The sequence below is a fragment of the Mesoplodon mirus genome, assembly GCF_964341445.2.
Source record: "Mesoplodon mirus genome assembly, chromosome: 9".
In the NCBI taxonomy this organism is placed as follows: domain Eukaryota; kingdom Metazoa; phylum Chordata; class Mammalia; order Artiodactyla; family Ziphiidae; genus Mesoplodon; species Mesoplodon mirus.
Genome location: NC_138985.1, coordinates 102,319,892 through 102,345,158, shown reverse-complemented (window position 1 = coordinate 102,345,158; position 25,267 = coordinate 102,319,892). Strand labels below are relative to the sequence as shown.

Below are 25,267 nucleotides of genomic sequence, written 5' to 3'. Positions count from 1 at the left end.
ATAATAATAGAAATAAAGGGCACAATAAATGTAATGTGCTTGAATCATCCTGAAACCATTCCCCCGACCCCGTCCGTGGAAAAATTGTCTTCCACGAAACCGGTCCCTGGTGCCAAAAAGGTTGGGGATCACTGCATAATACCATCCCATTGACATTTGAACATGCCTTCAAAGGACTGCATAGTAATTCTCTTCTTTCCAAATTGGGCCCACTGGAAATGTTATTGGGAGAACATTAAAAATAGAGCAGGTGAAATATATAAATAACATGAATCTGGAGAAGTAGAAAGCATTAGAATGATACATGGTAGTTTCCCTTTCTGTTTGTCTGTTTGATACTGAGTTTTAGATGTATTCTCCAAATAAGAAAAACATTATTTTCCTAACCATATGTAGAGTTAATCTTTTTGACTAAGGAATTGAAACAGAAGGACATTCATTCTCTTGCAGCTGACGGCTTCTTTCCTAAAACCTGAAGCCTCAGATATTTTCATTAAAGTTGATATCCTTCTTCAGAAGCCAGCCTTTTTATAAAATTTGTTTTACATTTAAAAAGTTTTACTAGTCAGTGATGAGGAATGAGGTTTGTCTCCTTGATTTTAAGTAGTTTAGGGATCACAGCATTTAACTCAAATACTTCAGGTTTGTTTGTTTTCAGATATTACAGGATTGTACCAACCATTTAAATACTAAACCAGTAGTTAAAGTCATTCTCTCTAAAATAGTGACTATTTAACACACTTGCTTATTAAATGGCCTTTCTCTCAAGTGGATCACTCAATTTAAGGAAAAGATCTGCCTTTTTTTTTTTTTTTACGTGAAAAGAGTATTTCATGACTAAAACGTTTTGTCAGTTATAGTCTTATTTGAGAATTACTGAACATTTCTATGGTACTTTTTCTTTTACTAAATATTTCATCTCTCCTGTGATCATTTCTCTAAGAATTTTAACAAGTCCAGTGTGTCTCTGCCAGAATGTTTCCCATCCTTTAGAAACTGCCTGAAAGGTCACCACAAAGAAAGAATGGGACTTATTCTAGTTTCAAATGACTGCCCCCCTACATCTAAGACAGGGATTTATTTACGTACAAAATAACGTGTTAGATTTTTCACAGCATGTTTAATCTTTAAGGAATTTTTTATCAAATTATATGTGTAACAGCCACTGAAATACATTTAATTCTAGAATTAAGGGTGATTATTTAGTAATATCTTAAAACTAGTTAATCAAGTCCTTAGCTTTCAAATTAACAAAGCATGATATTTGAGGTGTCTGAAATCTTGGGATCTTCCCAAGTGTTCTTTGCCCCTTTCCTAAATAAAGTCAAATGGAAAATAGAGCTTAGGTTATTCTCAGCCAAAAAGGAGGTTATTTTAAAAGTTTCATTTTGGCCTCTGATTGATTTTTTGGTTAATAATTAAATTATTTTAAAGTCAGAATATCTAGATGTTTCACTTCAAATAACTTCACACAAGCAGAGTTGGCTCTTACCTCAAATAAAATAGGGTAGGAGTTGGGATAGTAGAGATTTCCTGATATGCAAGGAGGAATAAACAAGAAAAAAAATTTTTTTTTTCCAATAGCAGATCCATCTCCTGTTACCCCTGTCTTTTCCTTAAATTTTCTGTGATTTCAGGGACATATGTAGAAGGAGTTTTATTTTATTGATCTCTAAACTATGAGCCCTTTTTGTCTTTTTTTTTACCCCCCGGACCTGAAGTCTGATTATGAAAAGAACCACATTCCATTAGAAGCAGTAGACTCTGGTAGCGTGATCTTTAGTGTTTGCTTTATTGGTATTTGATTTGGAGTTTGTTGGCAAGATTTTGTGCTTTGGGGGGTTGTTTTGTGTGTTTGTATTTTTAAGGCTAATATTTGTTTGTAGAGAACACTGTTCAATGAAATGGAGTGTCTAATTGTAATAATGAGTAGGAAACATCTGAAGATTTTTTTAAGTTATTTTTAACATGGTATATAAGATTTGGGCTTAGAGTTTATCATTTTCTGATATTTTCTCAGTTAATAGATGAATTCTAGCCATTTTTTATAAAGATTTCTGTTAAGCAAATCCTGTTTTCACATTGGCTCCCTTTAAGGAGTTTTAGGTTCTGTTAGATACAGTGACTACTCATAAAGACTGTTGAAAATTGCTTTTAAGAAATGTATTAAAATACATTAAAATAGCAACCATAAAACCATAAGCAAAGGTAGTAAGGATGTTTATGTATTTCTAGAGTCTCTGTTAACATAATAGCCTCCTGTGATTATGCTCTAAATGTTTTACTCTCCAAGGTCTTAGTAATTTGACTTTTTTTTTTCCTTCCAATCAGTGCCAACTTCCCCAGTTCTTTTAACTTTAAATATGAAGGGTAATAAATCTTTTACCCTTCCTTGATCTTTTGACTCAGAATACCTCGGTTAATTGTTGAAAGGAATCCTTAGATGGAAAGAGATAGTATCACTGTCTGCAGTCCAATTAGTAGTTGTATTCAGAACAGGAAAGCAAATTATTAATTATTGAAAATCATTTAGGGGGTCTGTTAATTGTTAAGACCTTGGACTTTGGAGTCAGCACCTGGCTTTACATTCCAACTCTGCCATTTTCTGGCTGTGAGATTTCTGGCAAGTTACTTAAAATCCCAGCTTGCTCCTCTATAAATTAAAGAGAAGTAATAGTACCTGCTTCATAGAGTTATTATGAGGATCAGATGCAAATGTGTATAGTGTTGAGTGAGGCAACTGGTATACTATAATAGACACTCGAGTAGTTGCTAATATTACCAGCATACAATCTGAGGGTTCAGTCAGCCAGTCATTAGCAATCCGTTGTTTGTTAGAACATGCCAGTGTTCTCTAGTACACCAGTTGAAATCGAATAGCAGTCAGAAAACAGATAGATTATTCCTCGATTAAACAGTGTATTCATATAAGTGATGCTTGGATCCTCATCAGAAGCTATATTATGGAAAAATGATGTTAAGGCTCACTAAATTCTGATAGCTGTCAGTTATCAACCAACCCCCAGAAATTAACTGTGGCGTATTTAATAAGAGGAACCCTAGTTTGAAGTAAAAGCTGTGGACAAAATAGTAGGTGAAAAATAATGGCATGGGGCTTCCCTGGTGGCGCAGTGGTTGAGAGTCTGCCTGCTGATGCAGGGGACACGGGTTCGTGCCCCGGTCCGGGAAGATCCCACATGCTGCGGAACAGCTAGGCCCGTGAGCCATGGCCGCTAAGCCTGCACGTCCGGAGCCTGTGCTCCTCAATGGGAGAGGCCACAACAGTGAGAGGCCCGTGTACCGCAAAAAAATAATAATAATAATAATAATAATAATGGCATGAAGCCCCCAAATTCAGTAAGCTAAAAGAGTGTAGTACCTCAAAGGGTCTTTGTGGTTAAAAAAAATTTTATGCTGAGAATAATGTTCATTGACATGTGCCTATGAGTAATTTTTTGGTAGTTTAAAAGGTGAAATGAACTACAAATGGGAGAGGTCTGAACTTTCTTTCCTTCATTCAAATGTGTGATGTGGACAGATCATTTGACCTGTGAATTTTGTCTTTTACAAAATGAGAATAATTCCTGCTTCTTCCTTCCTAATTGTGGCATTATAATAATGAAAATGAGTTGATAATTTAGGGGGAAAGTGTTCTACAAATCAGCCTTACTATTTTACCGGCAGTTACTGAGAAATTCTGTTCATTGGAACTGTTTCAGCTTGATTAGAATCATAGCATGTAAAACCCAACTGGGTAATTATCTGCAGACTTAATATCCTATGTAAGTTGTCGTCTTTCATGGTTTCAGCCGTTTTTGCTTTTAAATTAGTAATGTCGTTGCTAGATTTGTAACATATAGCTAGTCACCTTTCAGTGAGTTTTCCATGACGCTTTTCTGTGTCTCTAGGTTATTTGAGATAACGTTTTTAAAATTAGCTCTTGTCCTCCCTCTACAGGAGAATTTGCAGCCTTCAAGTAGCCACACCATCATGACAGCATCTACTCTTATTTAAGTCTTGTGTTCGTACAATTCGTTAACATCAAAACACAGTTCTGTTCCTTAACTCTTTTTAAAGATAAAAATTTTCAATGCATAAGCTGGTGTGGAACAGAATGGAATTTCCCATCCAACAAAAGAGGGAAGAATGTTTTAGGAACTAGAATTCTCTGCTGCCAGTGTTTCTTCTTCAACACAAATACCACGTGCATACAAGTCTGCCCACTCCCAGGAAGAAAGAGGAGAGACCCTGAGTTCTGACCTTTTGATGGTCAGGCATGATGGAAAGAAACTGCTGCTACAGCTTGGGAGATGTGCTCTGGAAAGTCTGCCAGTCAACTTTGCCCTTCTAACCACCAGATCAATATGTGGCTGATCATCTGATGGGGCAGTTGCAATCACCAAGCCTCGTTCTTTTTCGTGTTCTGGGATTTTGTTGTGGAGCTCTTTCCCCTAGCCACCACTGGTTAATTTCTGAGGGATGGAACAAAAATGCAGCATGCCCTTCCTGTATGGTGCATGTTCAGTCCTTGATAAATTTTTACCAAAATGAAGCTATTTTATTTAAATGGAGGGTGAGAGATGAGGAGGTAGGTTTTGGTGTAGAGGAAAAGGGAATGCTGCATCTTTTTCCTGACCTGCTGGGTCTCTGGCCTTTGTTTCCTCGCTCACTCAGGCTCTGCCTGGCGGGCAGACTGGAAGCTCTGGCGCACATTGCCTTCTTTTCCCATTGGGTCCAGCAATGAAGACAAGTGTTTGGGGATTTTTTTTCTCCACGATGTAGCAAGTTCTCAGGAAAATACAATTGATATCTTCCTCCTAAGCTCTTCCAGTCACCAAGTACTTATGTGGCTACTTTGTCCAGGGCACAAAATGCCTGTAATCTAATTAAAAGCCTACAAAACTGCTTGATAACAGTTTTGAATGTGAGACATTTATATAATTTAAATGTAAGGTACAAGTTTTAATTTCTGAATTTCTTCTATTATATTTTTATTAAAAAGAAAATAATTTTCAGATTTAATTGAATTGGAATAAAATAATACTTCCCACTAGAATTATGTATCCTGGAAAATTGTATTTTTGTTATATAAACAACTTTTAAAGAAAGATCATTATCCTTTTCTCTACCTAAATATATGGGGAGTCTTAGCATAATGACAAATATTTATAATTTTTAAATTAATGGTACTTGCTGGATCCACACTAACATCTTTACTAATATCTCATTGTTTCTTCCAACTAACTCCTGCACTACATCCTACATTTTCTTTCTAGTCTTTGATCTAGCATATGCAACCTCAAATAAAAATGGTGGTGTCTCCATTCATTCTCCTCCTTCCTTTTTTCCCAAGCCTGGTCTTCAAAAGGTTGGTTAACTTTGGCAGCCGAGTCCCCCAGGCGGAGAATAGAGCAATTTTAGGTGTATTGGGACTGAGGGAGGATGTGAAAAGCCTAACATCCGTAGTTTTTATAGAACTGCTGTGGTGTTAAGAACCTTGTACCTTATCTTTATAAATGGGGAATATAACCTAGTCATAACTTCCCTTGACCTTTACTAAAGTGTGGTATAAGTCACAATAGTAGCAAAGAAAGTGACTCTGGATGTATTAATGGCAAATAACCCCCTTATCATGAATCTGGACTCTGTTATCAAGATTTAGGAATGTAAATCAAATGTCCCTAGCCCAACCAAGCTATGTAGCGAAGGACCTGAAAGAAATTAGACAGGACCTATAAGATAAATCAGGGAATTAGAAATTATTTAAAATTTTCAAATTGTAAATTGCCCCGCTATTTTTCAGCCTACTAAAGCTTACTGTCATTAGATGATTTCTTGCTACGTTACCTATATTCAGAGGAAGGCCTGTTGAAAATTCCATGGACTTGTAAAAGATTGTCCCAGGAAAATGGGAAATAATCCTCAAGTTATTAACGAGTTTAAAAAGCAGTGTGTTCTTAAGTCTTTCGTGAGCAGAGCAGTATCTTACAAAATTGAAGAATGAAAATGATTTGTGCTGATTTGAAGAGCATCTTGTGTGCATAATGCTGCCTCTCTTTTAAAAAGCATTGTTTATTTTTCTTTTAAAATATGTCCCCAAAGATGCTTTTGAATATGCTTGTGTAACCTTTTCCTAGATTGGAGAGAGCTGGGCTTGAACAGTAGGCGTGTCCTGCCGGAGGTCTAGTGCAGGACTCCCTCCCTGAGCACGGCAGGAGCCAGCGCAGGAGCTAGTTATGGAGGGAGCTTAGCGTTGGAGTTTTCAAAACAAAATTCAAGGTGATACACTGTTTTCTTCCCTTTCTTTTTAGAATAGACTGCTATCTCATTTGAAAAATCTCATTTCTTAAATGAAGCTGTGCCCAGAAGCCAGGCTCAGGGTATTCTTGAGAGATTTGTATAGAGCCCTTAAAAAATAAAAATAAAATTTTAGCATTTCCCTTTTCTTCCTTTTCTCCATTAAATGCTTTTTCTCTAGTTTACAAATGGCATGGAAAAGGAATTTCCCCTGAGTTTTACATGCTTTTTTTGATGCTTAGACTACAGATAGACTTGAGCTCCTAAGAAAATACAAGGGGAGAACTCCTTGTTTGTTGTGCAGTGCACTTTATGAGTAGTTTGTATCGATATTATGTGGCTGCTTTACTGACAAGCTTGTAAGGCTGTACTTACCTGTCTTTCCTGTAAGGCGGCTGCAGTGCCTTCTGTAGTGTGTTTTGTTTTGGATAAGGAGAGGTGACACCTTCTGAAAAATTTCAGAGTAACCATAAAAGATTGTTTTAAAGTATGTAGTATTCCGGATGGACTTTTTCATCATTAAACTAGTCTAGAGTCTAAACTTTTACCACTGAAATAATATTGACCAAAAAGTAATTTATAAAGGGGATTTGTGAATAGAAAATCCACTGTAATCATTTGTACTTAAGTGCACTCTTAAAAGAATATTCTGTCTCGCTGTCAAATTCTGGTTCCTTAACATCCAATCCCTGGTTGTGTTTGCGATCTGGTGGGACATGCTAAGGCAAGCTAGAAGATAAAATCCCATATACTTTAGTATACGTGTTATATTTATGTCAGTGTTGGAGAAGAAAGAGCAGTTACTTAGTAATAAAGATCCAAGACTTCAACACTGTCAACCTGAAACTTTGTAAATATTTCCTAAACTCTTGTTTGGTGCGGTCACAGCTCTTTATCACACAATGTTACCTTTTACTCATCAGGCAATTTTGGAACTGCTGCACACCCCTCCTCAGATCTCACCTGCCCCTCCCGTACATTCACCTCTCCAGCCTTGTGCACACCTCATTTAGCTTTACTTTGAAACACATTGCAGGGTTCAGGTGACCTCTTCAAAAACTACCTCCTCAGAATGAGGTAATGAATTGTTATTTATTTTAAAATATGAAAAGTCAGGAGCTCTAGAACATGAAGATGATTTAAGATTTTAACTTTTATGTGTACTTGTATTTGAGCCTTCTCATTTTGTCCTAAAGGGCATTATACATTTAAGCAGTAATACTGAAAAATGTAGCTCAGAGTATCTGAATGTTGTTGAAAGTGGTGCCAGAATCTGTTTAGGGGTACGTTTCAGAATTTTTAACCTTATATCGGTTGCATGAAATTAAATAGTTAATGGTAACACTTCACTAACAGTGATATAATTTTAATTTTCGGTAGGCTTAGCAAGACAGTACATCTTCATAATGAGTTAGCCGCAGCTTCGTCACATGCACAGATGCTCCTGTAGAGAGACTGCCCAGTTCAGAGGGTAGAATGATGACCCATTTTGCAAGTTTCTCTTCTTTGTCCAAATTGGCATTCTTTGTGCTAGAATATCAGCACTTTGAGACTAGCAATTTCAACCATTAGACTATTAAAAAGCAAAACAAACAAAAAAAACATAGCCAGACATGGAAAGTTTACTGAGTATAAACAGCAAATAGCTTACAGGTCATACATTGAAATGGTGTAGGTAAGGCTCTAGAAAAATACCTTGACAATTTGCCAAATGATCTTACTGTGCCTTCATGATGCAATAAAAAAGCTAAAATTTTAGCAGAAATCAGTGATTTGTGAAGAGAGCAGCCACCCTGGTCTAACTCAGCTGTGTTAATATTTTTTAGCGTGCAATTTAGACTGCAAAGGTAAATGCACTAAAGAGTTTATAGCCAAAATCATGTTTAAAAAAATGAGAAAACACACAGGTAAATTTTCAGTGAACAAAATTATTTTTTTAAAGCACATAATCCCTAGTATAGTCAGATATATTTATCACATAGAGCAAATAGGTCGAAATCATAATTCAGTGACATTTCTAGAGAAACTTTTTCTACTCCCATAGGTTCTTCAAAGCATGGAACTTTTATATAACAGGAATGTTTGACAGACATTTTAAGAAATTGCTCTAGTTTAGGGTTGAAGTACTATCTGCTGGGCAGCAGTCATATGTATTAACTAGTGAGAAGGGTGAAATCAACACAGAAGACAGAATTTGATTTGCTCAGCTCCCGTAGTACTGCTGCCGACCTAGACACTGATTTTCCAGAGTTTGAAATATAAACTTGCCTCTCAGGATTCGTTTGCAGATTAAGTGGGACTGTCTTGCTAATGCTGTTCAAGGTGCTCTGGGGGCCAGGTGGAATCTCCAAGGGCTCCTCTATGAGGGGACATATGGCTGGCGGCTGTGGACTGGACACACTCCATGGTGTGCTTCTAGTATCTTGATTCCTCACCACCCCCAAGCAAGGCTTCAGCAAGTTCTCTAGACGTTTCACTAAGGAGTATTACTAATGCCCATAGGTTGTTGAGCACCCGAGGGGTGCAGTAGCATCTCTGCCTGATTGTATATTGGCCGCCAGAGGAGAATGAAGTGGCCAGTGTACTCATATTCCATGTTGCTAGCTCTGGTAAATTGAAAATACTGGTAAGATTTTTGTTTTATTAGTACACTAGAGAGTAAGCTTTGTTTTGTTGTTTGAAGATAATCAATTTTCACTTCTGTTTGGGAAAACATTTAAATTGAATTTCAGTCCTAAATTTTGCCAGTTGTGGCAATTAACAGTTTCTATCAGGTGTTTTTAAGGTAGCAGAGGACAGAAACATAAGTCCTAAAATCTTAAATTAAGGTTATTTTAGAACGCTTAGGGGTGGTTAGTCTCTACCTCAAAAAATTGATTGAGTGTATCTTTTATTTCAGTATCCACAATTTCAACTGTTGTTCTTGTAATACTTTTTTTAACCTTTTGACCCCCTTTACCCAACTGTTAACTTAGTCTTATTAATTACTAAATCAATTTCATTAAGATGTTTAATTTTACTTAGCAGTTTTGACTAATTACAATGATGTAACCAGTTGTGCATGAGGACACAGCCAGTGAGTGTATCTGAGTTTTTTTGTGATGCTTTTTTTCTTGAGAATTCTGTAGGTTGAAGTAGTCTTTGCAAACAAAGAACTAAAATACGTTTATTCATGTTAGCATAAAAAAAAAGATTTGTGCAAAGCATCTGCTTCTCCTGGCAGGCTGAGCACATTGCCCAGCACCCACGAGTGGCTGGTTCTCATCACAGAGTCTATGGAGGGAATCGGGCATGAAATTCACTGAAGAGATAGAGCAGAGGAAGTGTTCTGTTTACAGGAGTGGAGATAGGGCTTATGAGCAAGTTGCTTAGTAAGTTGGTTTTGTTTTGAGAATTATTGTGTTACATTTGTGTGTTAAGCTTTTTTTTAACCCACTTGTGTTTTGGTGGAGTATGTGTTACATAAGAGGAAACGTCAGACTAGCATAAGCAACAAAGCTCACAGTCTAGGCACAGGTGTAGACAAAATGGACCAAAATGGGAGGGGGGAGGGTATGGGAGTAAGTCTAGGGGTAGGGAAGAATTGATGTGAGGGTGGGAAATAAACTATAATTACCTGAACTAAAATGTAAGAGTGCAATAAGTGTGCTTTTTATTCTAAGCTGTGAACGGGTTTTTTAAGAAATCATTCCTTCCTAATACATTTGCCTGTGTTCTGTAGCTGATTAAAACCAGCTATGTAAACATATAATGCCTTTTTATTCATGTTAATTACCAACATAAATGGCTAACCTTTATGTCTTATTTATCTTCATGTTATGTTAGTTTACATACAGGGGTGTGTATGTGTGTATGCTGTAAATTTTCCCTCCTTCATTTGAAAACGCCTTTGTTGGGTCCTCTGTGTTTCCTTTGGCCATGCCACAGGTTATAGTCTTGGCTTGGCCTTCATATCGCCTGATTTGAAGGACTCTATCACAGTGACATAGCTCATTCATTTGTTGTACACTCTGACCCTTTCCTCACTCAGCAATTGCTGTTTCTTCTAAAACAGGAGTGTACAACTATGAGGAGATTTAAATTAACTGTTTAACATATGTCGCTTTGAATTCTGTTTAGTAGTTATGATTGCTCTTTGGTTTGGACCAAGAAAAAGGAAATCCGTGCCCCCCCCCCGCCCACCTTTCACTTATTTCTTGGTTTGAGGACAATTCTTCTGTAAGAGAGAGGAAAGGGAAATCCTTCATGTTTTAAGTGCAGTGAGTTAATGGCCCCTGGTTTACTCCAAACCTTATGGCGATTCACATTCACATTCCTCTCCTCTCTTGCTGCCAGAGGTTTGGGTTTAGTTCACTTCAGTTCCGCTCAAGCATTGAAAAGGTTCTCATGGAGTCTGGGGTGTGCCCAGTGAAAGGATGGGGACTTTTTAATTGTCCACAGACCTCTCTATACCTGCTTTGTGAAAATTACAAAGGAGTAAATATTTTTAAAGCTTATTTTTCAATTCATAAAAAAAGACATTTATTTTCAGTCAAATGGATGATGTTTCCCTCTTGTCCCTTAATCCTCAGTGTTTGCTTGAATTTTTTTTTTTTCAATTCTTCCTCATCCCCGCTTCTTGATACTTTGGGTTCTCTTTCCTGCTCAGGTCCTTTCATTTGTATTTTGGAGTTTTTCTCATGTAAATTTGTACAATGGAAAATATTGTTCAGTTTGGATAGAAAGCATGGAGAATTAAAAAAGGTAGCTGAAATTCAGATTGAAGAAATTTATTTCTGTGTAAAGTTATTTAAAAACTCTGTACTATATAAAAGGCAAAAAAGTTCTATGTACTTGATGTGAATATGCGAATACTGCTATAATAAAGATTGACTGCATGGAGAAGTCTTTATCAAGATCATTTTTCTAGCACTGTCACATTCAATAAGGGAAGTAGGGCTTTTGACGGTCAGTTCTGTCAGGCAGTGGAGGGACCAAGAAGTGTACATTGTTTCCAGTTACTGCTTGGTGGGCAGAGGTACTTACATGAGAAATATTTTAAAAGTAAATTGTCAAGATGAATACCTAGTACATTGCACCGGCTACACTCTTGTAGTAGTTTTTTGTCTGGTGTTGGTGATTATCCTCAGGCATTTTATGATGCTGTGATCTGACTGTTCCCCTCCAGTGGTTCAAATGAAGTGTGTGCTGTAATAGAGTCATTTAAGTAGTAGTCTGTAGAAGTTCCCTTTTCTGAACTTTGGTTATCTTTCAAACTTTTTTGACACAACTTTCAGTAATACATTTTCTATAGGAACACAGACAGTACACACAAATACATGTATTTGAAACTATGCACTCCTGTTTTACATTTTTTTTTAATGCTGGCTACCTTCCCCCATGAGTTGATTTTATGCATTTGATTTCATAAAGCTTGAAAGACACCTAGAATATCATCAAGGCTATGTCATATTACCAGGCAGTTTCCAGAAGAGAGGTAAACAATTTTAAGACTTTACCTGGAAACCCTATGTCTGAGAAAAATATAAACAGAAAGGTCTTCAAGATGGTACATATTTGAGGAATCTGGTTTCTGGTCTTCATGCCTCTCCAGCGAATCATAAAATGCTGTTGAGACAAGTATTTTCTCTGAACTGCAGTTTTTTCATCTGAAAAATGTAATTCTGTAATAATTACTGAAACTCATTTTTAAATAACCTTCATACATGATTACAGTAGGGTAATTGTGGATTCATTTCTTGATGCATTATTCTATAAGTTTTCCTTAAAATTTAGTCCAGAATTATGAATCCTTTAATTATTGTGATAAAATTCTATTATAAACAACCCTACCATACTAGCTCTTCTGAAATTTTGGGCCTACTGTCTGGGCTCTGTAGTTCTCCTAGACTCGTAAAATGTTAGAGCCAAAAGAGTTCTTAAAGATTACATGGTTTAGGGACTTCCCTGGCAATCCAGTGGTTAGGACTCTGCACTTCCACTGCAGGGGGCCCAGGTTCAATCCCTGGTTGGGGAACTAAGATCCCGCAAGCTGCGAGGCACGGCCAAAAAGTTTATATGGTTCAGCCCTAAAGATTTCATGGTCCCCTCATCAGCTACTGAATATGAATCCCCAGGGATGACTTCCCTAGGCTCACATAGCCAGGACTCAGTCAGGACTTTGGTTTCCAAGATCACTACTATGCATTTTATATATACTGTATGTATAAAATTTTGTTGTGGTTGTGATGATGGCTGTAGTGAAATTTGGATAGAAATAGATGTTGACTCCATGACATTGAGTTTGTAGCTAGAAATGGATATTGTGCCAGGTGTATTCCACTTGCTCCTTCTGTCTTCTCCAGTCAAGCAAGCCCACTGCTCATGTAGGTGATAAAAGGTAAAGGCCCCGTTGCTGAGGCAGGTCAGTACCAGCTCGGGCAGCTCCCATTTCCTCAACTGTACACTGATGTCCTGCTGAAGCTCCTGATGAGACTGGTGGCAAAAGGTACCCGGGTCAACCTCTTCTACAGAATAGTTCTAGAGGCAAGTGGAACCAAGATGACTTCTGTACCTTCCCAGAACAGGCACAACAGGTTTCCTTACACAGTACCTCCCTGGTCTCATAACTTTATTAGGTAATCAGTTGTGTTGACACTCAAGTTTCCATAGGAAACTTAGTAAACTTAAACTTACAAATTTGTATGTTAAAATTTGACACTTGATATTCTCTATTGCCGTCAATAATTCTTTCACTGCCTACCTTTCCATTTATGAAGGTACATCTGTCCATCTACCAGGCTACACACTAAAACTGACTTAGAATGTACTTTTAGCTACTCAATAGGAAGGAAAGGTCATCCTAAATGTCTGTCTTGCTTTAGGCAGAGGAGAGGGGTGGTACCACATCTGCTGAAATAATGTTTACAGTTTATCTCCATATGGAGGCTTTTCTATAAAAATCAATCCAGGATTCAAGGGTCACTATAAACTTAGCTTAGACCCAATGGTCTAGAAATAATAGTTGCTTCCATTCCTTCATGCCAGATGCAGTTCTGAGGGCTTTATGTGCTAACTCATTTAATCTATTTAATCCATTTTACAAATGAGGATATTGAGGCACAGTTCAAATAAGTAGTCTGCCCAAACTCACAGCAAGTAAATAAATGGTAGAACTGAGTCAGACCAAGCAAGTTTGGCTCCAGGGCCTGAGTTCTTCAAGCACTGTGCCAGTTTTTCAAACTGCAGGTTGAAACCCATTAGTGGGTAGTAAAATCAGTCTCAACCATTTTTTTAAATGTAGAATAGACTATAAAAGAAAATGTAACAAGTTTTCATAAAACTTTTGTATCATTTATGTACGTATGTATACATACACACACACACACACTAGGTCACAATGTAACATTACTTCTTAGAGTAGGTAGGTCATGATCAAAAAGATGGTGTAAACACCATCTACCTCACTGAGACCTACAGCCAGACAACCAGGACTTGAACCTCAGTTCTCTTAACTTGTATCTTGGGTAAGTTACCTATCTACAGTTCCACTTACTCATCTATAAAATGGAAAGAGGGCTTCCCTGGTGGCGCAGTGGTTGAGAATCCGCCTGCCAATGCAGGGGACATGGGTTTGAGCCCTGGTCTGGGAAGATCCCACATGCCGCGGAGCAACTAGGCCCGTGAGCCACAACTACTGAGCCTGCGCGTCTGGAGCCTGTGCTCCGCAACAAGAGGCCACGACAGTGAGAGGCCCGTGCACTGCGATGAAGAGTGGCCCCAGCTCAACACTAGAGAAAGCCCTCGCACAGAAACGAAGACCCGACACAGCCATAAATAAATAAATAAATAAAATTTAAAATGGAAAGAATGTGAGGAGGGTGGAGGCCTATTCCTTAGGCCGGGACAATTTCTGCATCAGTGCAAACTTATTTCACAGCCCAGGTGGTACGGAAAAGAGGATCCAGCACGTGGAGGCCACATTGGCCAATTTTAGAAGACTGCTAGTTTTAAAGTTATCTTTTAATTCAAGTCAAGCAATTCTGACTGATTTCTAAGGACAAAAGCTAATGGGATTATCCTACCTGAGTTCACTGTTACAGATTGTATTCTTTCCCAAAACAACTTTCATCGATTGGTCGGGGCGGGGGTGGCGGCAGTGGAGAACAGAAAAATGAAACCTAAAAAGTACACAGAGATCTAATGGTCGTTTAAAGACCATAAATATTTAGCAGGTGAGTAAACACAAAGCCAGGGGGAGCCTCAGACACCCTGTACAACAGGCTCAGGACTGCTGGAGCTGGCGGGGGGAGGGTGAAACTGTTCCACTTAGCGTTTGCTGCCATTATGCCCACTCTGACACCTGGGGAGAACCAAAGTGGGGGGTGAAAAACCTAAGAACTAGGAACTCGAATTGGACCACCCCCTGCCTAGAGCCTGTCAGAAGCTTTCTCACTGCACTTAACATAAAATCTAAACCTGCAGTCATGACCTATTAATCTCATCTAGTCCCACCCTCTCCTCCCCTGCTGGAACCCCACTGGACTCTGTCCCTTAAACATGGTGACCTTGGTCCCTCCCTAGACCTCGGTTCTCGCTACTCCTTGTCCCTGGGGCACTCTTCCTTCAGACCCCACACAACTGGTTCCTGCTACTTGTTCAGGTTTCAGCTGTCTTCCCCGCCCACCGAAAAGATCAGCATCAACCATCTCCAGCACCCAATGTTATTTCCTTCACAGCAATGAGTAAACCTCACTTAACTACTTGTCTGCCCTTCCTAAAATCTACGTTCTCATCTGTCTTGTTTAGCATGGTATTCCCAACACCTAGGTAGCCAAAACCTAAATTAAAAATATGAATAGTTATGCTTCTGGGCAAGTCATTAAGCCACTCTACTGCATATTTTTATCGGTAGATAGAAGAAAATTCTGTCCTACCTCCTCTCAGAATTGTGATGCTACAGAAGGTTGAAAAGTGCTTTGAAACAAATTTTTGAAAAACGGCATCATCCTATTTCACCCTTATCTCACATTCCTCTGGCCCCTAAGAATTCCTCATTAGACGTGTGCCTTAAGAGTTCCACAAATGGTGACTCAACACAATGCCCAGCCCACAAGAGATACATAAACACAACAGATGGACCACACCGACTTCTAACCTCTGTATACTTGGGCAAGAATACACTAGCAGTAGAGAAATGGCAAGAGTTTCACATAAACTGTCAGTGTACATACGACTAAGACATCCGCTAAGTAGGCAGGCAGCAGGGCACTGTAGGTAAGCGTGGGGTCAGACCTAATGTCGTCAATCATCAGTGTGTGACCCTAAGCAAGTTACTTCATCTCCTTGAACCTCGATGTCCTCACTGATAAATGGCACTGAGGCTTATCTATCGACGCCACGGGGTACCCAAGAAGACCCACCAAAAGGGCTATAACCAGTTAGCACGGCAGTTGGGAGCACAGGAAATAATCCATAAAGGGTGGTTGTCATGATCAGAAACATCCATAACTCAGTTCCTCATTCTTGACCAGAACTTTAATTTACCACTTAATATACAATATGGTGTCTGTAACTTCTTGAAATTCTCACCTGGCTCCTGCAAGGAAACAAAAGTGAAAAGCTTTAAGAACTTTTATTTTCAATAATTCAAATCCATCATGCTTGTTCATTCAGTTATTCAAGCATTCACTGAGCACCAGTCATGGGAGTCGCCTTGCAGAAGAGTCAAATCACCTTGCAGACTTCTCAAAGGGATTACAGTCTAGCCATTAAAATGTTAATGACTGTGTACAGGAATACTGGAAACTATGTAAGAAGATAGGAAGAGGCTAGTGCTGGCAGACCCGTTAACACTGGGGAAACAAGAGGCCTGGTAAGGACTCTTGTCCATAGGAAAGCCAGTGACAGGACACGAGCTATAAAACAGCTCCACTGTTCGCCCCACCGCCACCTGCCCCCATATACACAGAACTGCTGTAATTTTTGTGTCAATGAGCTCCTTCGCATTAAAATAACAGAAATGCTGGTAGTATAGGATTTAACGGGGGCGCCGAACTGTCTCTTAACGCTTCCCATCCTGTAGAACAATCCCCAAGGTATTGTGAATGATGGCAAGTGTGAATGTGCAACGGTTAATTGTTTTGTTGTACATTTTCATTGTGGTGTAATTAAAGTTAAAATGCGCAGATATTAAAGGTCTAGTTCAACGAATTCTGACAACTGTGTGGACCCACATGACCCCAACCCCCCACCCTACCTCTATAGATGAGTATCACCAGTTCGCGGACGTCATATAAATGGAATTATTCATTATTAGTACTTTTAAGTAACTCTGTCTGCTTAATATGATGATTTTGAGATTTACCTAAATGACTGTCTTGTAACTTGTTATTTTTAATTGCTCAATTATTACTCAATTGAATGAATATACTGTAATATGTTTATCCATTCTCTCACAATTAGGTCTAGTTTGGAGATACTAAGAAAAAAATTGCTAAGAAAAATTTTGTACAGATGGCCATATATTTTCATGTCTCTTGACTAAATGCCTAGGAATAAAGCCGTTGAATCCTAGGATATATGTGTTTACCTTCATTAGAAACTGCCAAATAATTCTACAAAATTGTTGTACCTTTTTTTTTTTTTTTTTTTTTTGCTGTACGCGGGCCTCTCACTGTTGTGGCCTCTCCCGTTGCGGAGCACAGGCTCCGGACGCACAGGCTCAGCGGCCATGGCTCACGGGCCCAGCCGCTCCGCGGCATATGGGATCCTCCCAGACCGGGGCACGAACCCGTATCCCCTGCATCGGCAGGCGGACTCTCAACCACTGCGCCACCAGGGAGGCCCCAAAATTGTTGTACCTTTTTACGTTCTTACTGGCAAATATTCCAGCTGCTCCACATTGTCACCAACATTTAAAGCTGTCAGTCTTTCTAGTGGGTACAAATGATAACGTATTGTAGTTTTAATTTGCATTTCCCTGGTGATTAATGATATTAAGGGCCTTTTTTCATGTGATTATTGGCCATTCATATATCTTCTTTTGTGAAGTATCTGCTCAAGGCCTTTGCCCATTTTTTAATTGGGTTGTTCATCTAATTTGTTGATTATAGAGGTTCTTTACGTATACTAGATACAAGCCCTTTGTTGGATATATATGCTGTATTTTTTCCCAATTAGTGGCTTATATATTTATTTCCTTAATGGTGTCTTTTGATAGCAGAAATTTTTGATTAGGCTAAATCAAATTTATCAAGTTTTTTCTTACATCAGTGCTTTTGTGTTTTCTCCAAAAGTTTTTTGTATGCCTTAAGATTATGAAGATACTCTCCTGTGCTTTCTTTTAGAAGCTTTAAGAGTTTGGGTTTTATTTTTAGGTCTATTATCCATGCAGTGATTAATTTAAAATCATATTAAATGAGAATGTCTTCATCCCTGAGGGATTTGTGAGGAAAGGAACTCCTCCTAGTATCTTCCTTTTGAAAGAAAAACTCTCTCTGACTTCCTGATTTGGAAAATGAAAGGGCCACAGCCTTTTACTGTTTAAAGAGTTAATTCCATGGGATTCCATATTGTAACATTCCCATATGCTCGAATTTTCCATTAAAACGCTGAGGGTAGAACACTGTATTTTTGCAACTACAAACAAGCTCCGTATCTATCTTGTCCATCACTTTAAGCCCTGTGCATTGTTGGTGCTTAAAAACTCTTTGATCAATAGATAGATAAATGGGACCCTAAGCTGTAACATAGCAAAACATGAAAAGGAAGATGAGACTAAAAGTGTGTATGGTGAAACGGGGGCAGAATGACAGCAAATGTGAAAATACCAAAGGCAGAAATTAGACATGGTGTGTTAACTGTTCTTCATGCTGTTATAAAATGCACTGTTTCTTTGAGACCATCATAGGTGCAAAGTCAAAACATGTTTATTGACAAAAGTTAAATATAACTTTAAAAAGAAACTTGGGGTATACCCACTTGGAAAGAGTTGAGTCTACATTTTCAGTCTTCATCATCAGGAAGGATACCTAATTCTTCATCCGTCCACTGGGAAGGATCTGGATATGGAAAGTGACCCTAATGACAACCAATTAAAAAAAAAGTTCATGAATCTATACTTCACGCAACGAAAAGAATCTACACTCCATACAACTGGTTACATCTGAAAAGAAATCTTGAAAAAAAAATGTGATTAAAAAAAAAAAAAATCCTTGACATACCACAGGAATAAATTCTCCTTCAACTATCTGATGGTCCAGCTATTCTTCAATCTGTTCAAAATGAGCTGTGGCCTGAATTTTAAAAGCCTGGCCATTTTGGAGCTACTGGCCTGAGTCAGCATTTGAGTATGTGTTTGTGATGGAGTGTGGGCGGTACGGAGACAACAGATTTCAAAGATACCCCGTGTCACAACAATCTCTTGAATCCCTGACAAAACATAAGGTCTCGAACTGTCCTGTCATTCCTGCTGGGAGATTTGGAAGCCCCAGGTGGACTCATTCCTTGTCTATCCTGATCTAGGGCATATGCGGCTGCATCATTATCTCATGCCAGACAGCCACACAATAATCCTGACAGCTGACCTACAGTGAGATAAAGGTGTCTATGTGCTGCCACAGACACCATGCAGCTCCTTACTGGGTGACAAGGGCACAGAGAAATTGTAAGAGAAGTGGGATATTAATCAACCTGATGCTTCTCGAACTCACTGTATAAATTTAAGATTTTTCCCTATCCTAAAAAAAACCCAAATTTACTAAAATTCAAAGTATTCTGGATCAATAAGCATGGATTTCAATGGCTTAAAGGTGTAACTTCCTAGAGAAGCATCTGTGCAAATGTGATTAAAAGCTCCTTTTGAGGCCAATGACATGTTAGAAAGTCACCAGTAACTAACTTCGCTCCTGAGGGAAATTAGCCCACATCCATCCCACCTCAACCTGGCTGCCTTGGGCCTCTGGACAGACTAAATAACATTTATCACTTAAAGGCATTTAACTGTGAAACTTAACCCGCTGATGAACCCCTACCCTAGCTTGGAAAGTAAGAGAATTAGCTTCTATAGTCTCCCTTCTAAATATGGCCACCAAACAGAAACTGTAAGACATGGGCCACCTACATGTAATACATCCCTGAGTGGAAAAGGTCAGAGACGATATGTTTCATAAAATAAAAGGATTCCTGCATATACATAAGGACAATGTGGTGAAGAGATACATCCAGGTTGAAAAACAGTCTACAAACAGAAAAAAGAAACAAGGTAAAGCTCTTAAGAGATCTTCCCTCCCCACACCCAAAGGAGGACAAGAATTATTCTCCTGCACTTACCAGCACGGCATCTGAGTCATGCCAAAAGCGCCAGAGAATCCAGAACCACATGGTTGCACTGAAGAACTCTGCCTTGATCACCTGGGATCTGGTCAGCTGGGGAAACTGTCTGTACCGGGGCTCGATATGCACACCTCCACCAGAACTGCATGACAAAACGAAACTGTTAAGCAGCTTTGCTATATCTTCAAAGTATGAACTCATCCAAAACTTGGAGGTGCATCCAGAAACTGAACCCTTCTCATCTCCTCCACGAGATGCAGAATGGCAGTGCTCCACAATCCCTCGAAATACTCCGTTTTCAGAAGCCTGCTTTAAACTTGGGCAGCAGCGAAAACTGGCCTGAATTGACAAGAGGCTAATTATGATTTTCATTTAGTGAATATTCATGTATTTTACACCAGAAATATGAATGTGCTGATTATGGGGTACTGGCCCCAAGGGTTTTGATTAAGGAATCATAAACCTGTAGTAGTAAGTCACTAGCTTATCCAGAAGAACAAATCAAATTTATTTTGTCTGGTTAGCCAGCTATTTCAAAGGCAAAGTATGTCCTCTGCGTTATTACAATCTTTATTAAAAGACCACTTTATGGAAAAGAGGACTCAGCAGATCCTTTTTAATAAGCCAAAAGCACTGAGCAAAGCAAAGAGTCTTAAACAGTAAGTTTGAACAAGCTTTTCTCGTTTTTGTGTTTTCATTTAGATACTGTTGACAAGGTGTGGAATATAATCCATACGAGCTATACTCATTTTATTCAGTCGGACTGTAATTATTACAGGTTGAATCTAACTCAAATAATAGAATTTGTACTTAATGGGGCTACTTTCAAGTCCTATTCAGCAGCTATATGTATGCTATTACATACAAATGGATATAGAAAATTTAAAGAGAGGGACTTCCCTAGTGGTGCAGTGGTTAAGAATCCGCCTGCCAATGCAGGGGGACACAGGTTCGAACCCTGGTCTGGGAATATACCACATGCCGCGGAGCAACTAAGCCCGTGCACCACAACTACTGAGCCTGCGCTCTAGAGACCATGAGGCACAACTACTGAGCCCACATGCCACAACTACTGAAGCCCGTACGCCTAGAGCCCATGCTCCGCAACAAGAGAAGCACCTGCAATGAGAAGCCTGCACACCGTAATGAAGAGGAGCCCCCACGTGCCACAACTAGAGGAAGCCCGCACGCAGCAACGAAGACCCAACACAGCCAAAAATAAAAATAAGTAAAAAAAAGTTTCCGTCAAGCATCACTGCTTTACACCCTGAATTTATCATACTGTTTCTGTATGCCAATTATATTTAACAGTATCTATTCAGGATCTATCTGCATATAGATACTACATTATATAAATAAACCATGGGGGTGGGAATTCAATATATTGTGACAACAGGCTTCCTCTTTGATAGGTTTTGGATATAGCCTGGTAATAAGTACCCATCAGTTAAACTCATTTAAAATAAGATTTGAGAATTATAGTTTAAACCCATTCCCAGAAACTCTCCACATTTAATTACTGCTAGAGTGACATGTTTTAACTATGACTTGAAATAAGTGGATCACTGACTGCAAGATGGAAATCTTTTTGAACAAAATTTGAAACACTGCAATTAGAGAAAAGGAATGGATGACATAACAATTGCCATGATTAAGGAATATAAAGATTCCACAAACATCTAATGTTATGTTCCAAGACAGGTTGTTAACTGCACTATGGCAAACTAGACAAGCTGAACAACCCTCCAACTTGAAACAACTACAATAGTAGTTGAGATTTTTTGTTTTTTTTAATAAATCATTGACCAGACACAAAAGAAAGGAATCTACCAAGGGCAAAACCCAAGTTAAAACAAGACCTGGAAACTACATGAGTGCTGAAGCTGGCCTTCGCCCTGAGGGTTTCTGCTGTTCCCCAGACTCTTGTGACCCTCTACCTGGACAGCTGTGGGAGACAGGAGAAGCCTGGGGCCCACCCAAGATGAGAAGTCTAATTACTAGACCCCTGAAGAAAGCTGCAGCCCCACAATTTAAGAGTGAATGGGACATAAACCTGCCAGGGAAGGGAAGGGAACAGGAATTTGTTACCAGTAGCCAGTCCTCAGGTGGGTTTGCACCCAAATTCACACTACCTGGGTTTTGGACATTATGGTCCAAGAGAAGCTCAACCCAAGAATTTAAAGTGGTCTTGGATTCTCTGAACCCTTGAGAAGCAAGACCTCAAAGAATTCTGACAGATAAAAGTTCCAGGAAAAGCTCACAGTCAAAAATTACAAGGAAATAAGACACTATGAGAATCAGCAAAACAACAGACAGCTGTATCAAATATACAAGACTTGAAAAATGGATAACTACAATTTATAATACAGAAAACACGTTATTTTTAAATAAAAGTTTGAAATTAAGAGCAAGGAACAAGAAACTATAAAGATCAAGTTTGAAACAACAGAATTTCTAGAAATAAAATGGAATCATCTGAAATAAAAAGGATTAAAGCCAGGATTAGACACAGCTAAAAAATATGAAAAGAGGTTAGAAGGATGAGAAAACCCAACATATGCCTAATTCGTGTCCTATAAGAAGAAAACAGAATGGGGAAGAAACAATATCCAAAGAAATAATGTCTGTTCCAACCCAGGATTTTTAAGTGTCAAGTTTAAAAAAAAAAAGAAAGCACCGTAACTCTCCGTGAAAGTTACCTTTTTAAAACATAAACAAAGGATGAATTGGGAGATTGGGATTGACATATATACACTAACATGTATAAAATAGATAATAAGAACCTGCTGTATAAAAACTAAATTCAAAAAAGAAAAATAAAATGCAATAAAAAAAGTGTAAAAAAATAAACCAGATCACATTACTTTCCTGCTTAAAGCCAACAGCCTGCCATCATTCTTAGAATAAGGCCTCGTCCTACAAGGCCCACCCTAATCGGGGCCCTGCTTGTCTCTCTACCACTGTCCCCTCACCAGCTTGCTTGCCCATTATCAGCACTCAGAACCTTTTCACTTGCTGTCTCCTTCGTCTGAGAAGCTCTTCCTGGCATTTTTGCATGGCTGACTACTCATCACTTAGGTCTTAGTTCAAATCAAACTCTCAGGCCTGCATTCCCACATCATCCTAAGTATAATAACCCACCCACTAACCCCAGACACTCTCTAGATTAATCCCGTTTTATTTCCTTCATGCCACTTAATAATACCTAAACATGTTCTTTTCTACTTGTTGTGTCCTCTCCCCAGAATGTAAGCTCCATTACCTTTCTTGTATTCTACTCTATCCCCAGCACCTAGCAAGACTCTCCAGAAAACCTACTGACGTAAGTATTCAAATACTGTGAAATACGGCGTGTTACGGAAGTACCAAGACCTCGGTGAAGTGGAACACCCCCTAGTCTTCCCATGCAGGTCAAGGGCTATTGTTGGTGGCTCTCCATCTCTGTCCTTGCTCAGGTCACACATGCCTTTTCCTTCTCGCCACCCCACACCTGTCCCAGCTCCGTATCCTTAATAGACACATGGCTTTAGACAAGTCACTCCTTTAATTTTCCTGGTCTCAGTTCCCTAATAATAACAGTTAAACAATACTTGTATGATCCTTAGTAGGCATCAGCAGCTCTCAAAACATTTTAGAGATTTGTTATTCATTTACTTACCTGGAAGTCAACATTATTATCCCCATTATATGGGTGAGAAAACTGAGTTATTAAGAGATCATGAAACTTTTCCAAGCTCATACAGCAAGAGTGTGGCAGAGATGAGATTTGAACAGAGGCACTCTGGGGGCTGAATCCTGCTTTTAACCACTACTCTGCACTGCCTCTTGGTGAAGTGTAGATCATGGTGTAAGGGGCCTGGCCCATTACTTGGAGAATTCCAATGTACTACTTTCAGTCCTGCTCTTACTGAACCTCTCTGCACTACCAACTCCTTTTTGGTAGACGTGCCCTCCCTTGGCATCCCAGCACTATGCTCTCCAGCCGGTTTCTTGGGCTACATCACGGGTGACTCTGCTTTTGCTCACTCTCTAAATTCTGGTGTTGCAAAGGTGAACTCTATAGTATGGGGCTTTGGGTGATGGTAATAATATGTCAGTGTAGGCTCATCAACTGTAACAAATGTACCGCTCAGGTTGGGGATGTTGATTATGGAGAAAGCTATGCACGTGCGGGTCAGGGGATTTATGGGAAATCTCGGGACCTTCCACTCAATTTTTATGTGAACTTAAAACTGCTCTCAAAAATACTTTAAAAAAAGAAAAATTCCGGGGCTTCCCTGGTGGCGCTGTGGTTCAGAGTCCGCCTGCCGATGCAGGGGAAGCGGGTTCGTGCCCCGGTCCGGGAAGATCCCACATGCCGCGGAGCGGCTGGGCCCATGAGCCATGGCCGCTGAGCCTGCGCGTCCGGAGCCTGTGCTCCGCAACGGGAGAGGCCACAACAGTGAGAGGCCCGCGTACCGCAAAAAAAAAAAAAAAAAAAAAAAATTCCGATATTGCCCAAGCGTCCACTTTTGGCTCTCTTCTCTTCCCACCCTTCGGCACTCTCTATAGGTGACTGCCTCTACGCCCGTGCCTTAAAGAACTAATTCTCTAGTCTGCAACCACAGTAATTTTTCAGAATTAAAATCTGGCCGCATGACGTCTGATTAAAACCTCTCAACGACCGATTATCGCCTGTGTTCGAAACCCCTGAGCCAGGAATGAGGACTCTCTACCATTCCTTCCCTACGTCCCAAGGTCTCCTGTGTCACCTTGCCTCGAACTTGACGCTTCAAACTACACCGTACAGGTGATTTCCTCTGCCCGCAACGCCCTCGCCTCCCCAACTCCTGCTCTCGCTTCCAGATTAGCTCCAGCCGTCTCCACTTTCAACTGTCAACTTCCCGAGGGCAGGCTCCCGCTGGGGCAGGGCCCGCCCGAAACACACTTCAACCTGCCGAGCGAGCAGAGCTCTCCCGGGCCCCTGGATCACGCCGTCAGACTACGAGTCCCAGCATGCCTCGGGGTGGAGGTCGCTGGAGACCCGATCTGCCCGTGGTGCTCGGCGTCAAGGTGAGGGCGTCCGGAAGAGTGGCACTTTTCGTTAGATGCAAGCGAAGCCCCCGCCACAGGCAATACTCACTGACGGACTCCAGCGCCTCCAGCCGCCCGCACGCGGCGGCCCCTGAAGAAGTGGCCTCCAACGCGCGCTAAAGGTGCTAGGCGCGTCAAAGCTGACATGCCAGCCCGCGTTCGGACAGCAATCCCCAAGCCGCACCGCCGCCTCACGTCACTTCCTTTTGGCGCCCCGCCCAGTGACGTCAATGGCGTCGCCCCGCCCATCTCCCGGAATGGGAAGTACGGAGGCGGGCGGGGAAGCAGGAGTTCCCGCCTCAAATTAGTGTCGGAGGCCATTCCCAGCTGTGAGGACCGTGGGGCTGCTAGCTGAGCTCGCCCTCCGCACGGAGGGACCCGGCTCGCCGTGGCTGTGATGGTCAGGAGGCGCCTCTGAAAGGCGAATGGTGTAGACGGCTCTGGAGAACTCGGCTAGGTGGAGCCCCCGGATGGGCGTGCCGCGCCTCGGCGCTCCGCTTCAGGAGCCCCTCTTCGTTACGCGGGCGCTAAGAAACTTAACCCTGAAACTGAGCTCGCTCCTCCTTACCGGTGCTTATCTTGA

The 25,267-nt window shown here is 40.2% G+C and overlaps 2 protein-coding genes across 2 annotated transcripts in view; one reads left to right on the top strand and one right to left on the bottom strand.

The window, feature by feature from the left end:
* BRAF (B-Raf proto-oncogene, serine/threonine kinase) overlaps window positions 1-11,171 on the top strand; it is a 159,388-nt gene extending 148,217 nt beyond the window's left edge. The window contains exon 19 of the mRNA XM_082632467.1: window positions 3,958-11,171. Within this exon, the coding sequence (XP_082488593.1) occupies window positions 3,958-3,980 (23 nt within the window). The 3' untranslated portion in view covers window positions 3,981-11,171. The remainder of the gene's footprint in view (window positions 1-3,957) is intronic.
* Window positions 11,172-15,795: 4,624 nt separating this feature from the next.
* On the bottom strand, window positions 15,796-24,898 carry NDUFB2 (NADH:ubiquinone oxidoreductase subunit B2). The gene is made up of 4 exons (XM_082632819.1): window positions 24,734-24,898; window positions 19,609-19,753; window positions 18,259-18,357; window positions 15,796-15,874 (listed from the first exon to the last, which is right to left on the bottom strand). The coding sequence occupies exons 1-3, from the start codon at window positions 24,829-24,831 to the stop codon at window positions 18,283-18,285; spliced, it is 318 nt and encodes a 105-aa protein (XP_082488945.1). The 5' UTR covers window positions 24,832-24,898; the 3' UTR covers window positions 15,796-15,874; window positions 18,259-18,282.
* Window positions 24,899-25,267: the final 369 nt, after the last annotated feature.

Bases quoted from the DNA above. Each gene is read 5' to 3' on its own strand.
- NDUFB2 (XM_082632819.1), bottom strand. From the start codon at position 24,831: ATGTCAGCTTTGACGCGCCTAGCACCTTTAGCGCGCGTTGGAGGCCAC. The intron at 19,754-24,733 runs GTGAGTATTGCC...TTTGTCATGCAG, and splicing joins GGAGGCGCTGGAGTCCGTCA to TTCTGGTGGAGGTGTGCATA. The intron at 18,358-19,608 runs GTAAGTGCAGGA...GGTTGTCATTAG, and splicing joins ATGACTCAGATGCCGTGCTG to GGTCACTTTCCATATCCAGA.